Source organism: Helobdella robusta, assembly GCF_000326865.2.
Source record: "Helobdella robusta unplaced genomic scaffold HELROscaffold_3, whole genome shotgun sequence".
NCBI lineage: Eukaryota > Metazoa > Annelida > Clitellata > Rhynchobdellida > Glossiphoniidae > Helobdella > Helobdella robusta.
Genome location: NW_008704501.1, coordinates 6,889,089 through 6,902,327, shown reverse-complemented (window position 1 = coordinate 6,902,327; position 13,239 = coordinate 6,889,089). Strand labels below are relative to the sequence as shown.

General features: G+C 36.2%; 1 protein-coding gene across 1 annotated transcript in view; it reads right to left on the bottom strand.

Moving 5' to 3' along the window:
* Positions 1-12,155, bottom strand: part of HELRODRAFT_188709 (hypothetical protein) — a gene marked incomplete at its 3' end in the record, with an annotated part of 18,978 nt that extends 6,823 nt beyond the window's left edge. Inside the window, exons 1-11 of the mRNA XM_009021607.1 lie at positions 11,952-12,155; positions 8,587-9,147; positions 8,146-8,246; positions 4,308-4,454; positions 3,902-3,956; positions 3,553-3,743; positions 1,867-2,093; positions 1,654-1,752; positions 779-885; positions 567-704; positions 28-118 (exon numbers count right to left, since the gene is read on the bottom strand). Of these exons, the coding sequence (XP_009019855.1) occupies positions 28-118; positions 567-704; positions 779-885; positions 1,654-1,752; positions 1,867-2,093; positions 3,553-3,743; positions 3,902-3,956; positions 4,308-4,454; positions 8,146-8,246; positions 8,587-8,788 (1,358 nt within the window). The 5' untranslated portion in view covers positions 8,789-9,147; positions 11,952-12,155. The remainder of the gene's footprint in view (positions 1-27; positions 119-566; positions 705-778; positions 886-1,653; positions 1,753-1,866; positions 2,094-3,552; positions 3,744-3,901; positions 3,957-4,307; positions 4,455-8,145; positions 8,247-8,586; positions 9,148-11,951) is intronic.
* Positions 12,156-13,239: the final 1,084 nt, after the last annotated feature.

Here is a 13,239-nt window from a genome sequence, read left to right as displayed (position 1 = left end):
AGGATGATTAGCAGCATGTAGACGAACGAACAGGTCAGCTGGGCCAATATCGTGCCCTTGGGAATGGATTTTTGTGGGTTCTTCAGGTCTCCAGACATGTTCACCCCCGTCAAAATGCCTGCGGTGATTGTCGTGTCGAGGTGTGGTGTTGGTGAAACTGTACAAGTTTTGATTATCTATTTTGTGTTTCTGTAGGAAATAAGAAGCTATCTTCTTTCTTTCTTTTCTACTCTCTCTCTTTCTTTCTTTCTTTTGCGTACTTTTTCTTTCTGTAGTTTCTGTTATCTCATACTTTATATTCTCTTTCTCGCTTTTTTTTCTTATGTTTTTTTTCTCGCTCTTTTACTGTTTTCCATTTTACTAATCTTTTCTCTCTCTCTCTCTCTCTCTCTCTCTCTCTTTCTCTCTCTCTCTATCTATCTATCTTTCTCTCTTTCTCTCTCTTACGCACATCCCCATCAATAACTCCTGACAAAAAGATTTAGAACTTAATGAACTTGAAAGAATAAAAAACTTCACAAATATATACCACATCAGCCACAAAACCACTGGAGCCAACTACTGACCAGTGACAGAAGGGAAGTAGATGGCGCAGAGGATGATGAAGTTTGTGGTGATGTCGCTGACCACCTCCCCCTTCCCGATGTGGCCGGCGATGCCAGGAGCCACCTCTTCGAAGCCCATGTAGTGGGAGTAGAGGTTTTCTATTGGGGGATTATTATCAATGTTATTAAAATAATAATAATTATTATTATTATTGTTGTTGTTTTGTTGTTACCGTTGTTGTTGTAGTTGTTGTTGTTGTTGTAGTTGTTGTTGTTGTTGTAGTTGTTGTTGTTGTTGTAGTTGTTGTTGTTGTTGTTGCTGCGGTTATTATTGCTGTTGCTGTTGTTTTACCATTATTTTATGACGGTAATGGGGATAAAACTCTCTATGAAATGACGATGATGATGATTACGGCGATGGTGGTGATGATGATGGTGATGATGATGGTGATGATGGCGGCGATGATGGTGATGATGATGGAGATGATGAGGATGGTTGTGAAATTGTGGCAAGGATGGCGATGATGATGATGATGATGATGATGGTGGTTGTGAAGTGGTGGTGGTGGTGGTGATGATGACGTCATGCTTACGTACCCCGAGCTACGTTACTGGTGATTCCGGGTATAGCTGGAGTGAAGGTGACATTGTGATTGAGGAAGTACTCATCGCATTCCACCGTGCCGTTCCACTTCTTACATAATCTTAAATTGGACGAATGAGAGAGCGAGTGAGTGAGTGAGTGAGTGAGTGAGTGAGTGAGTGAGTGAGTGAGTGAGTGAGTGAGTGAGTGAGTGAGTGAGTGAGTGAGTGAGTGAGTGAGTGAGTGAGTGAGTGAGTGAGTGAGTGAGTGAGTGAGTGAGTGAGTGAGTGAGTGAGTGAGTGAGTGAGTGAGTGAGTGAGTGAGTGAGTGAGTGAGTGAGTGAGTGAGTGAGTGAGTGAGTGAGTGAGTGAGTGAGTGAGTGAGTGATACAATACAAATATACATTTGAATACACACACGCGCGCGCGCATACAAACACACTCAGAGAGACACGCACACACGCACGCACACACACACAGAAATACAAACTTATGATACAGATATGACGTTTCATTTTTACTACACCAGTGCACGGCGGATTCTTCCGAGGTATTCGACTCCTTTTGTTGCTTCCACCAATCTTTGTCAGGGTACTTGTACAGTTTGTCACCAACTAGGCATACCCTGGCGGACAAAAATTATTGGCCAACTAAACAACCACACACAAAATCTAAAGGACCCCAAAGGCCCCTGACCACAAACTACCCCCAAAACCACCCTCCACCACTCGCGACCAACTTGACATCAATGTACTCGGGGTTTGACATACACGCCCCAATGACGATACTTAGAATGGACAGGATGACACAAATTAGTGAGAAAGGGGCAAAAAGTTGGACGATTTTGACACCCAGGGCCACGACAATGGTCAGTACAAGTAGGAGGCAGGTGCCGTAGACCCGGTAGTTGTTCCACGGGTCGTGGTGGATGTCCCCAAAGTAGGCAAACTCTGGAGCCATGTATACCTACGTGCAAGAAGTGCGAGTGAATATGTTTATGAAAAAAATTTCAATGAATTTATATAATAAATTATTTCATTTGTTTGCCTGTCTATTTATTCATTTATTCATTCGTTCATTCGTTCGTTCAATCACTTATTCGTTCATTCGTTCGTTCGTTCGTTCGTTCATTCATTCATTCATTCATTCATTTATTCATTCATTCATTCATTCCTTACGCGTAAACATGCATACATAAATGAATTATTGTTGGAGAATAGGGAACGCCTGTTTACCTGCTCAAGATATATTGCACGGTGAAGCACAAATTAAAAACTTTTCTACACGGATCGCCAGGCTGGTCTGATCGGTGAATTGATTGAATGAATGATGCATGTCGTAATGTTTGCTCTATCCTTCTTTTTATCCAATTTATCTCTCTATCCATTTTTTTATCCCATCTTCCTATTTATCTATTATTCATTCTTGCCTCTCTTTTTCTCTTCTCCTTCTCTCTCTTTCTTTCGTTTTCTTTCTCTCTCTCTCTCTCTCTCTCTCTCTCTCTCTCTCTCTCTCTCTCTTTATCTTTATCTTTGTTCCTTTTTTCATATTCTAAAAGAAATTGATGTCCTCAGTCCAAAGATGGATGGATTAATGAGCAATGTGCCTGGTAGTCAAATCCTTGCTATGTCATTTGTATGTTTGTACAGAATCGCATGCTTGTATTTGAATCGCATGTTTGTATGGGGATCATATGTTTGAATGTGAATTCCATGTTTGTATGTGAATTCCATGTTTGTATGTAAATCACATGTTTGCATGTAAATCACATGTTTGTATCTCTGTGTATGAAATGCTTTTATATTTGTGTATTTGTTTGTATAAAATGTTTGTTTGCCTGATAGCCAAATCAATATTATGTCATTTGTATCTTTGTATGCGAATCCCGTGTTTGTATCTTTCTTTGTTTATGAAATGTTTGTACTTTTGTATACTTGTATGTATACAATGTTCGCATATTTGTGTATTCGTTTGTATAAAATGTATGCATGCATGCATCACGCATTGCAAACATTTTCGCACGCATATCAATGGATATCTGCTGTAAGGTGCATATCCGGATGAATGGATGAATTATATCGTATATGCATTTGATTGTACTAAATGATTTGCACATACAAATCTATACAAATATGTACACGCTTATGTATATATACAACAATGCAGGTACACTCTGCGCGTTTGTAAGTTGCCTTTACAACGAAAAATTTTTGTACCAAAAAGTTACAAGAGAAAAATTATCACATTGTCAACAAAAATTATCAAATCATTGGCAAAAATCACACCATAATCACCAAAGCAGCGACAACACAAACGACATAACAACAATGACAACAAAAACAACAAAAACAACAACAACAACCACAACAATAACAACAACAACAACCACAACAACAACAAAGTAATTATAAGAACGACAACTAACGAGAAAAAGTTCAATGGAGCCGAGCAAATAGAGACAGGTGGCAAAGGTGTTGGCCAAGTAGAAGCAAATCCCTATAGAGCCGCCACACTCGGGCCCCAGATTTCGAGAAAGCACGTAATACGAACCTCCAGCTTTTGTAGGAATGATTTGTTGTTTGGTTGGTTGAGTTGTGTTGTGGTTGTGTTGTTTGGCTGTGTTGTTTGGTTGTGTTGTTTGGTTGTGGTGGTCTTTGTTGGTGTGGTATTGTTCACATGTTTATTTGTTGTTGTCGTTGTTTTGATGTTTTTTTTTGTTGTTGTTTGTTGTTATTATTTTGTTGCAAGAACGAAACAACAAAAATTGCACCAACATTGTAGAATGCCGTTGGTAGCAATGGCACTGACTGACATTGCCGTGAAGAAGGTCTAAGGAAGGAAAAATAACTTTATAAAATAAATCATTTCCTTCATAATAACACTAACGCTAACACAGTAGGTAGCTTACTAGCTAGTTAACAGTACTTCACTCAGTATTTTCAATCGTATTAGTAGCATCTATAAAGGTTAAAGGTTACTCGCTCTCTCTCTCTCTCTCTCTCTCTCTCTCTCTCTCTCTCTCTCTTGCGTTTGCTTCAGAGGTTTCAACGACAAACACACACAGCGTATATGAATAAGAATAACGACTTGTAAAGATTTTTCAAACTCCTCTGTATAAAATGTTCTGACAGAGCGCGTGTTCGAACTAGATATAAGTGAATATACAATAGCAGGACTAACGGTCAAGCAGCACATGAAGACCATGGCTACCGCCTCGAGTAGACCGCAGTGACCAACCATCCAGGAGTGCCTGATGAACATGAGTAGTCCCATTATGTGCTGGATTGTAGGGAGGTACACGCCCAAGAGAGTGCCTAGTTTGGAGTGCTATGGTGGAGGAATGAAGAGTAAGTGAAAAGGTGAGTGAGTGAGTGAAAAGGTGAGTGAGTGAGTGAAAAGGTGAGTGATTGAGTGAGTGAGTGATTGAGTGAGTGATTGAGTGAGTGAGTGAGTGAGTGAGTGAGTGAGTGAGTGAGTGAGTGAGATGTAAATAAACAAACAAACTGATAGTTCCATACACACAAAAACATTAAATCAATGCATCTTAGTGCGTCTTAATGCCTGTGTGTGTGTGTGTGTGTACGTGTGCGTCCGTGTGTGTGTGTGTGTGTGTGCGAGCGTTGCAAGTCCAGATGTTTCGTTCCCATTTTAAAGAATGTAATCCAAATGATGATGTGATAAAATGAAGATGTACGAGTATGATGATGGTGATGATATGGAATGATAAGGACGCAAAGATTTAGTTCAGAATTATCGTCCAATTGCGCTTATATCAATTTGCTGTAAGATTCTGGAGTCATTAATAAAAGATCACATTATGGATTATTTTCTGAAAAATAATTTGTTTTCAAGTAATCAATTTGGTTTCATCTCAGGTCGTTCAACGGTTTTGAATCTTTTGAAATTTTTGGACGTGGTGACTGAAGGAGTAGATCGTGGTTACGAGGTTTGTGTGGCGTACTTGGACCTCGAGAATGCTTTCGATAAAGTATCCCATAGTCGTTTGTTGTTCAAGCTTGAACAGTATGGTGTGAATCATAAGATAGTAAAGTGGATTGATAAATATCTTCAGGGCAGGGTGTTTCAAGTCAAGTTAAACAACACTTTATCGAAACCAAGACCTGTCTTGAGTGGGAGTCCCTTAGGGTGGTGTTCTAAGTCCTCTGCTATTTCTCATCTATATTAATGACGTTTCTTCCATTTGTGATAGTATGTTCCTTTTCGTTGATGACTCAAAATTATTTAAAGTAATAAAGTGTGAGGAAGATAAAATAAATTTTTTGAAAGATTTTGTGAACATGATGAATTGGTTTAAAACTTGGAGGTTGAAGTTGAATTCAAACAAATGTCAGCTCTTAAGAATAGAATCGAATAAACCATGCCCGCCATTTACTATACTAGACGATGATCGTTTGACGTTTCAGTTACCTGAGGTTGAGGAAGTATTTGATCTGGGGGTTATTATTGACAACAAGTTGAAGTTTAAAAATCATGTGCTAAAGGTAGTTCATAGAGCAAATAGTATGCTTGAAATTGTTGCCAGAAATTTCAAACACCTTTCCGAGGCAGCATTTGTAACCTTGTTTAAGTCAATGGTTCGTTCGCACCTAGAGTACGGCGTACAAGCATGGCATCCTTATAGAATTGGTTTGATAGATGAAATTGAAAAGGTTCAGAGAAGAGCTACGAGAACAGTGAATTCTTGCAAGGAGCTTCCATATGAAAATAGATTAAAGAAACTTAATTTGCCCTCTCTTGCCTACAGGCGTCGTAGAGCTGATCTCATATTGCTGTATAAAATAATCCATGGGGAAATTATGGAGGATATCATTTCTAGGGTAATGTTCTCTTGTTATGATCGAACTCGAGGTCACAATCTGAAGTTATCTACAGGTGCTTGCCACAAAGACAGTAGGAAGTATTTCTTTTCTAACAGATCAGTTGATGATTGGAACAAATTGCCCTCAGCTGCTGTAAATTCATCCTCTCTATGCGGTTTTAAATCGGCAATAGACAATTTTTTTGGAGATGTCATGTTTGATTGGAGGGCTAATTTCTGATAATTTCTGATAATCTCAATAATATTGTGTCTTTTGTTTATTTTCCTATATTTATAAATTTAAATTTTCGTTGACTCAATTTTTTATATTCTCTGTTAAAAATCCTTTGTTCCGGTTCGTCTTCAATTTTGGTTTTTTATTATATTTGTGTGTATTAACTAGACAGATTTTGTTGTTGATTCAATTTCCTGTTTGATTGCCACTGTAATGACTTTGTTAAACATCTAATGAAGCTAACTCATTTAATTTTATAATGTCAATTTGATTTCTATCTTAATCAGTTTTTAATTTTTAAGGGTTTATTTTTGTTACTTTTGATTTTTCGATTTTTATTTGGTTGGCAATGGGCTACGCCCGAGCTATTTCTAATAATAATAATAAGAAGAATATGCATCTACAAGAGACGCATTTATGACTCTTTTAGTATCATCATCATCGTCTTTGTCAACATTTTATCATCATCATCATCACCATCGTTAAGGTCATCATCATTATCAAGATTATCATCATCAACCCTGTTTTTATTATTTTTATTATTATCATGATCATTATCGAATTTCCTGGTAATTTCTGGATCGAGCTTTGTTTGTTTAACAATAGCTCCATATGTGTGATCATTTAAACATTCTTTCATTCGTTCATTGGTTGGTTGGTTGGTTGGTTGGTTCGTTCGTTCATTCATTCATTCATTCATTCACCACAACATTCATCCATCCATCATACCATCCTATTTATATTTCACTTATTGCTATTATGATTGACAAACTGAGAAGTAATATGCTGTTTATCTTCGAATAGGTTAAAAATCACATTCACACACACACATACACACACAAACAAACAAACTAACATACACACACAAATAAAGACCCAAACATCTCTTTTCTCTCTTTTTCTCTCTCTCTCTCACTCTTTCTCTCTCTCTCTCTCACTCTTTCTCTCTCGTTCGCATTCATATTCTTATACATATATTGTGTGCGTGTGTGTACAAGTATGCGTGTGTATGTGTGTATGTATTTGCGTGTGTATGTGCGTTTGTGTTTGTGCATGTTTGTGCGTGTGTATGTGAATTTGTATGTGTGTGACTGTGTGTATGTGAATGTGTGTGTGTGTGTGTGTGTGTGTGTGTGTGTGTGACTGTGTGATATTTTGCTCGGCAGTGGCAAAACATTTGCATGCCAAACTTGTCAGCCTCCAAATTGGTTTCGTTTACATGACGCAAAATAATAACATAACATGCACTTGAAATAAATATGCGGAAAGAGATTGAGAAAGAGAGAGAGAGAAAGAAAGAGAGAGAAAAAAAGGGAGAGAGAGAAAGAGAGAGAGGTAAGAGAAAAAAGTACAGTGTAAAAACACGCGGGTATCATTTATACATTACTAATTATAAATTTTCAGACGCTGCAATTAGATGCGTTGGAAAGAGGCCGGCAGGCGTTCATTATCATCATCATCGTCGTCGTCGTCGTCGTATTATCACCATCACAATCGTCGTCATCATCATTCTCTTTCTCATCATCATCATTCTCTTTCTCATCATCCTCTTTCTCATCATCATCATTGCTACTATAGTCATCATCACTATTTCTATCTCAATAATCATCATCACAATCACCATAACCATCACAATCATCAAAACCATCACCATCATCATCACCACACCTGTGATAGCATTTCCGCTCTTTGCTCCGTCTTTGCACTCGGATAGGTGACGTGGGAGTCTAGATGGATCTTGAAGGAGTCCAGGAATGTCACTGTCCTAGGCATGCTCTTCATATCTTCCTGTGAGTGTGCGTGCGTATGTATGCGTATGTGCGTATGTGTGTGTATGTGCGTGTATGTGTGTGTATATGTGCGTGTGTGATATGACACAAAATGTATCACAAAATACAAACACCACGAGATGCAATACAAACATCACGGAATACAAAACAATAAAATACAATTGTGATACCAACATCGTATAGATACAAGTTTTTCTTGTTGTTGGGTAATTTTTGTTTGATGAGGGCCATCTCTGCCGTCGTGAAGGCCTCTTTTGAGCCGGACCCAGCGGCCCCTAATTTTTCAATATCAACTACGTGTCAGGGGTGGGGTAAGAGATTTGATTGGTTGGTTGATTGATAGATTGGTTAGTTGGCTGGTTGTTTGATTGATTTGATTGGTTGGTTGATTTGATTGGTTGGTTGGTTTTCTATTTGATTTATGTGTTCAGTATCTAGTTGATTGAGAAATTGATTAATTGGTTGTTCTATGTGGCTAAACTACTGTATAATTTAAAAATGAAAAACAAATACACACTCACAAACACACACAAACACATACACACACAAACACATACACACACAATTCATTTTAAAAAAAAACGTGGCCCGCAATTTCTCATCTAGAAAACTAACTTTTGTTAATAGGGAATTTGACGGTGAATCGGCCCTTTTTGTTCCCTAAGCTTGGAGTGTTCGAGTCTCTGTCGGCATCATGTGTGGCTGCAGTTACAGCTGCTGTTGCTGCTGTTGCTGCTGCTGTATTTGGGCTCTTGGTTAACTTTTCTACGGTGCCGTGTTTATCGTCCTTTTTATTATTACCTTTTTTAGTATCCATGGTTGTTGTTGTTTTGTTGTTGTTGATGATGACGGGATGTTAGTTGTTGTTGATGTTTTTGTTGTTGTTGTTGCTGCTGCTGTTGTTGTTGTTGTTTGCACGCTGGTTGGAGATGATGCTGGTGGCTGGTTTGGTATCAGTGTTGTTTGTTGTAGTAGTTGTTGATGTTATTTTAAGTTAGCTAATGTTATACGTTAGTTGATGTTGTTTTTGAATGTTGATGTTGTTTAAAGAGGTTTAAAAACGTTGTTGTAGTAAATTTTCAAATGTTATTACAACGCAGCTGTTGTTGATGTTATTGTTGTTATATTTGTTGATAGCCACAAATGCTGCTGTCCAAATTTGATGATGTCTTTCAACTGAATCGAATTGTTGATGGCAACTTATTCAAGGTATAATAAAATCACATTAACAAAAATTACATCACGGACTTATTGTGTTTGTGTGTATGTGTGTTTGTTTGTTTGTGTGTGTGAGTGTATTTGTGTCTGTGTGTGTTTCTACGTTTGGTTGTGTATCTGTATGTTTGAGTATGTGCGCTTTCTTCTTGCTACACAATATATGCTAATATTTGCATGTGTGTTTGTATGTGTGTTTGTGCTTGTATTTGTGTGTGTGTGTACATGTGTGTGTGCACGTGTTTGTGTGTACATGTGTGTGCGTGCAAGTAAGAGTATTAGTGAATTCTAGTATTTAGGCTTCTGTTTGAAGATGGCCTTTTATAGGTCCATCAGTTCTATGTACAGCGCAGTATACAGTTAATGTGTGCTGTATGTGAAAATGATGGAGATCAAGAAAGATGTAGATACAGATGCAGAGATGTAGAGGTGAGAGAAAACGAAAGAGAGGGAGAGATAAAAAAAAGAGAAAGTGAGAGAAAGAAAGAGAAGAGCGAAATATTCTTTGAAAATAATTGCTGCACACCAAACAGGCATTAAAATAACGTAATAAATATCTAATTTGTGTGTAATTGTATATCTGTTCGTATGTTTGTGTGTGTGAAGGAGAGAGAGAGAGGAGAAAAAGAGAGAAAGAAAATGTGTGTGCGCTTATGTGTGTGTGCGTTTATGTGTGTGTGTGTGTGTGAGAGAGAAAGAGAGAGAGAGAAAAAGAGAGAGAGAGAGAGAGAGAGAGAGATAATTATAGAAAGAATTCCTCGTGTGCGTATTTGGAGACAAATTAAATAGTGAAAAAATGAAACAAATATTTTACGGGATACGTAGTTCAATACTCCTTAAATCAACAAACAAACAAATAAGCAAACAAACAAACATTCAAACAAACAACCAAACATACATAGACGCATACACACATACAAACAAACAAACACATGAAAAACTGTAAAAATGAACTACAGAAAAGAATGTATGTGTGTGTTAGATTATTCATATTTTCCTATGTTCATAAATGTCTCTTAAAAAATGTTTGTAAACTCGCAAGTAATGTGAAGTATTTTGGTTCAAAAAAAACATTTTTGTTTCTCAATATAAAAATAGTATTAGTCTATACTTACACAACTACTAGCTTCATGTTGTTAGTATTATAATATGGTAGTAGCAGTGCGATAGTTTTGTAAAAACATTTCAATCTATACAACTAATACGAAGTATATATACCATATAAAATATTGTAAAAGTCATTTGAGATAAAATACCAAAAAAAAAACACAAATTTTTTGGTTTCAAGGTTCCATAATCCAATAGCAATATTTTGATCTATGTATTGTGTTTTATTGTATTGTATTGTGTTGTATTGTATTGTGTTTTATTGTATTGTATTGTGTTGTATTGGGTTGTATTGTATTGTATTTCATTGTTTTGTATTGTGTTGTATCGTATTGTATTGTGTTGTATTGTATTGTGTGGTATTGTATTGTGTGGTATTGTATTGTTTTGTATTGTATTGTATTGCATCTCTAGTATCACAAACATCAATAAACACAATAACATTGCGCTTTCGAGATTCAAAACACAATAAGTGCATTTTGTATACTTGTATTAACATACACACGCTACACAAACACACTATGCATATACACATATCTATATTATATTATTATAATATATATATATATTATACATTATATATTATGTAAGTGTATGTGTGTGTATGTGCGTGCGTGTGTGTATGTGTGTGTGTGTGTGTGTGTGTGTGGGTGTGTGGGTGGGTGTATGTGTGTGTGTGTGTGTGTGTGTGGTGTGTGAGAGTGTGAGAGTAAAGGTGTTAGCTAATGAGAATTACAACAGGTGATAAGACGATAAACTGAATGTATAATTGAGATAATGATTGTAGAGATTTAAAAAAATTTATCATTAGCAATAGTAATAATACACAGATAAGGATATGCAAACAATATCTTTGTATTTTATAAGCGAAACGAAAATGACAGAGCAATTAAAAACATCAACTCGACAAACAAATTATGACGTTAACAATTTATTGTTGTTGTTGTTATCTTCAATAGATGGCTGTTATACGGAGAGTAAGTATATATACACACATTACATTAATAATAGGTGTGTTTGTATGTATGTTTGTGTGTATATGTATGTTTATGTGTGTGTGTGTATGTGTGTACATGTGTCTGTGTATGTATGTGTGTATATGTGTGTGTATATGTGTATGTGTGTGTATGCATATGTGTATGCATGTGTGTATATGTGTTTGTGTGTGTATATATGTGTGTATGTATATGTGTATGTGTGTGTATGTGTGTGTATAATAACTATGCGTGTTTATGCATAACCTTTTCGCTAGCCCAAGTACAGATGAACCAGACTATTCTAGTTTCGTCTTGAAAACGGCTTAAAAACAACAGGAACAATTGTCGCAAAATATAATAACAATTAATAATAATAATAATTATAATTAACAATAATAATAAACATTCGGTACTAAAATTATCGTTACGTATTTTTTATCTTTGAATTAAATTTAGATTTGGCTCAAATTTTTTCGAAATATAATAATAATAACATGTACACATGCATGTATATATGTTTGTATGTGTTTGCGTGTGTGTGTTTGTATGTATGAGTGTGTGTGTGTATGTGTGTGTACGTGTATATATGTACTACATACAATAATGCTAATAAAAAGAAAGCAATGTTATTATTATATATTTGTTTATTTATTTATTTACAAATCAGATCTAATGACATACCAGAAGAAAGCAGAGCGCAAAGAACTTCATAATTTTTTAACTTTAAATTAATTAATTTTTCAATAAATTAACTAGCTTATTAACTATCTAATCAACTACTTAATTATTTAATTAAACAATTAATTAATTAGATTATAATTACAGCAATAATGTACAATAAAACCTAAACTCAAACCTTTTCTCTATCGATTGCATAATCCTTCAGCAAGCCATTCATTCATACAAATTGCTTGTCGGATTTTCACTGGGTATATATATACCCAAATATATATATATATATATATATATATATACATATATATATATATATATATATATGAGACAAAATACCAATTTTACGTATTGTATATATACAATACTTCAATACAGTTAAATACAAATGTTTTTATATGCAATGATAAAAATACACACACAGGCATAATGCATGTGTTTATGTACGTGTGCAAGTACGTAAGTATGCATGCATGCATGTGTTGTGTATGTGAGGATGCATGTGTGTATGTATGTTTGTAGGTATGTGTATGTATAAATTATACAATGTTGCAATTATATTCAATTTTATCATCGTAATAAACAAGCATGATTGAATCATAATTAAATTATTTCTATTGTGTATATTACTATTCGTATGACACCCATTCACCGTGCTTGTGTACGCGTCTAAACATGTACAATTGTACCGACTGATTGCGTCATCGGGGGGGGGGTCATCGAATCATCACAAAGTCCAATTCTTGACGGACCCACGCTCCGGTGCCAACGGCGTTTGCATTTCCTTCTCCACACCGAACGCCGAGCAGAGCGTCATGACAAAAGGAGCCTGTCTTTAGTCCACATTTCTTCAAGTTGTCTTTTAGGTTTTCTTTCTATCGCCACACTGAGTCGCTTGCGAGATGACTTCCAGTGGCCAGCTGTCCAAAAAACAACTGTTTGTGGAATCTTGAGTCCGACATGCGAATGACATGACCACTACAACAAAATAGGGCCCGGAGTATAAAGACTTCAATGCCCGAAGTACCACATATTTTATGAACCTCTGTGATGGGCAACTTGTCCTCCTATCTGATCTTGGGGCACAGAGAGATACCATGTTCGTTTCGCAGCCGTCTGTTCAGTTTTCCAAATGCATCCCCTGCCCTCCTATCCTTGCAGTGACGCCATCATACATACTTACAAACATACAAACAAACAAACAAACAAGCAAACATACATACATACATACATACATACATACATACATACATACATACATACATACATACATACATACATACATACATACATACAT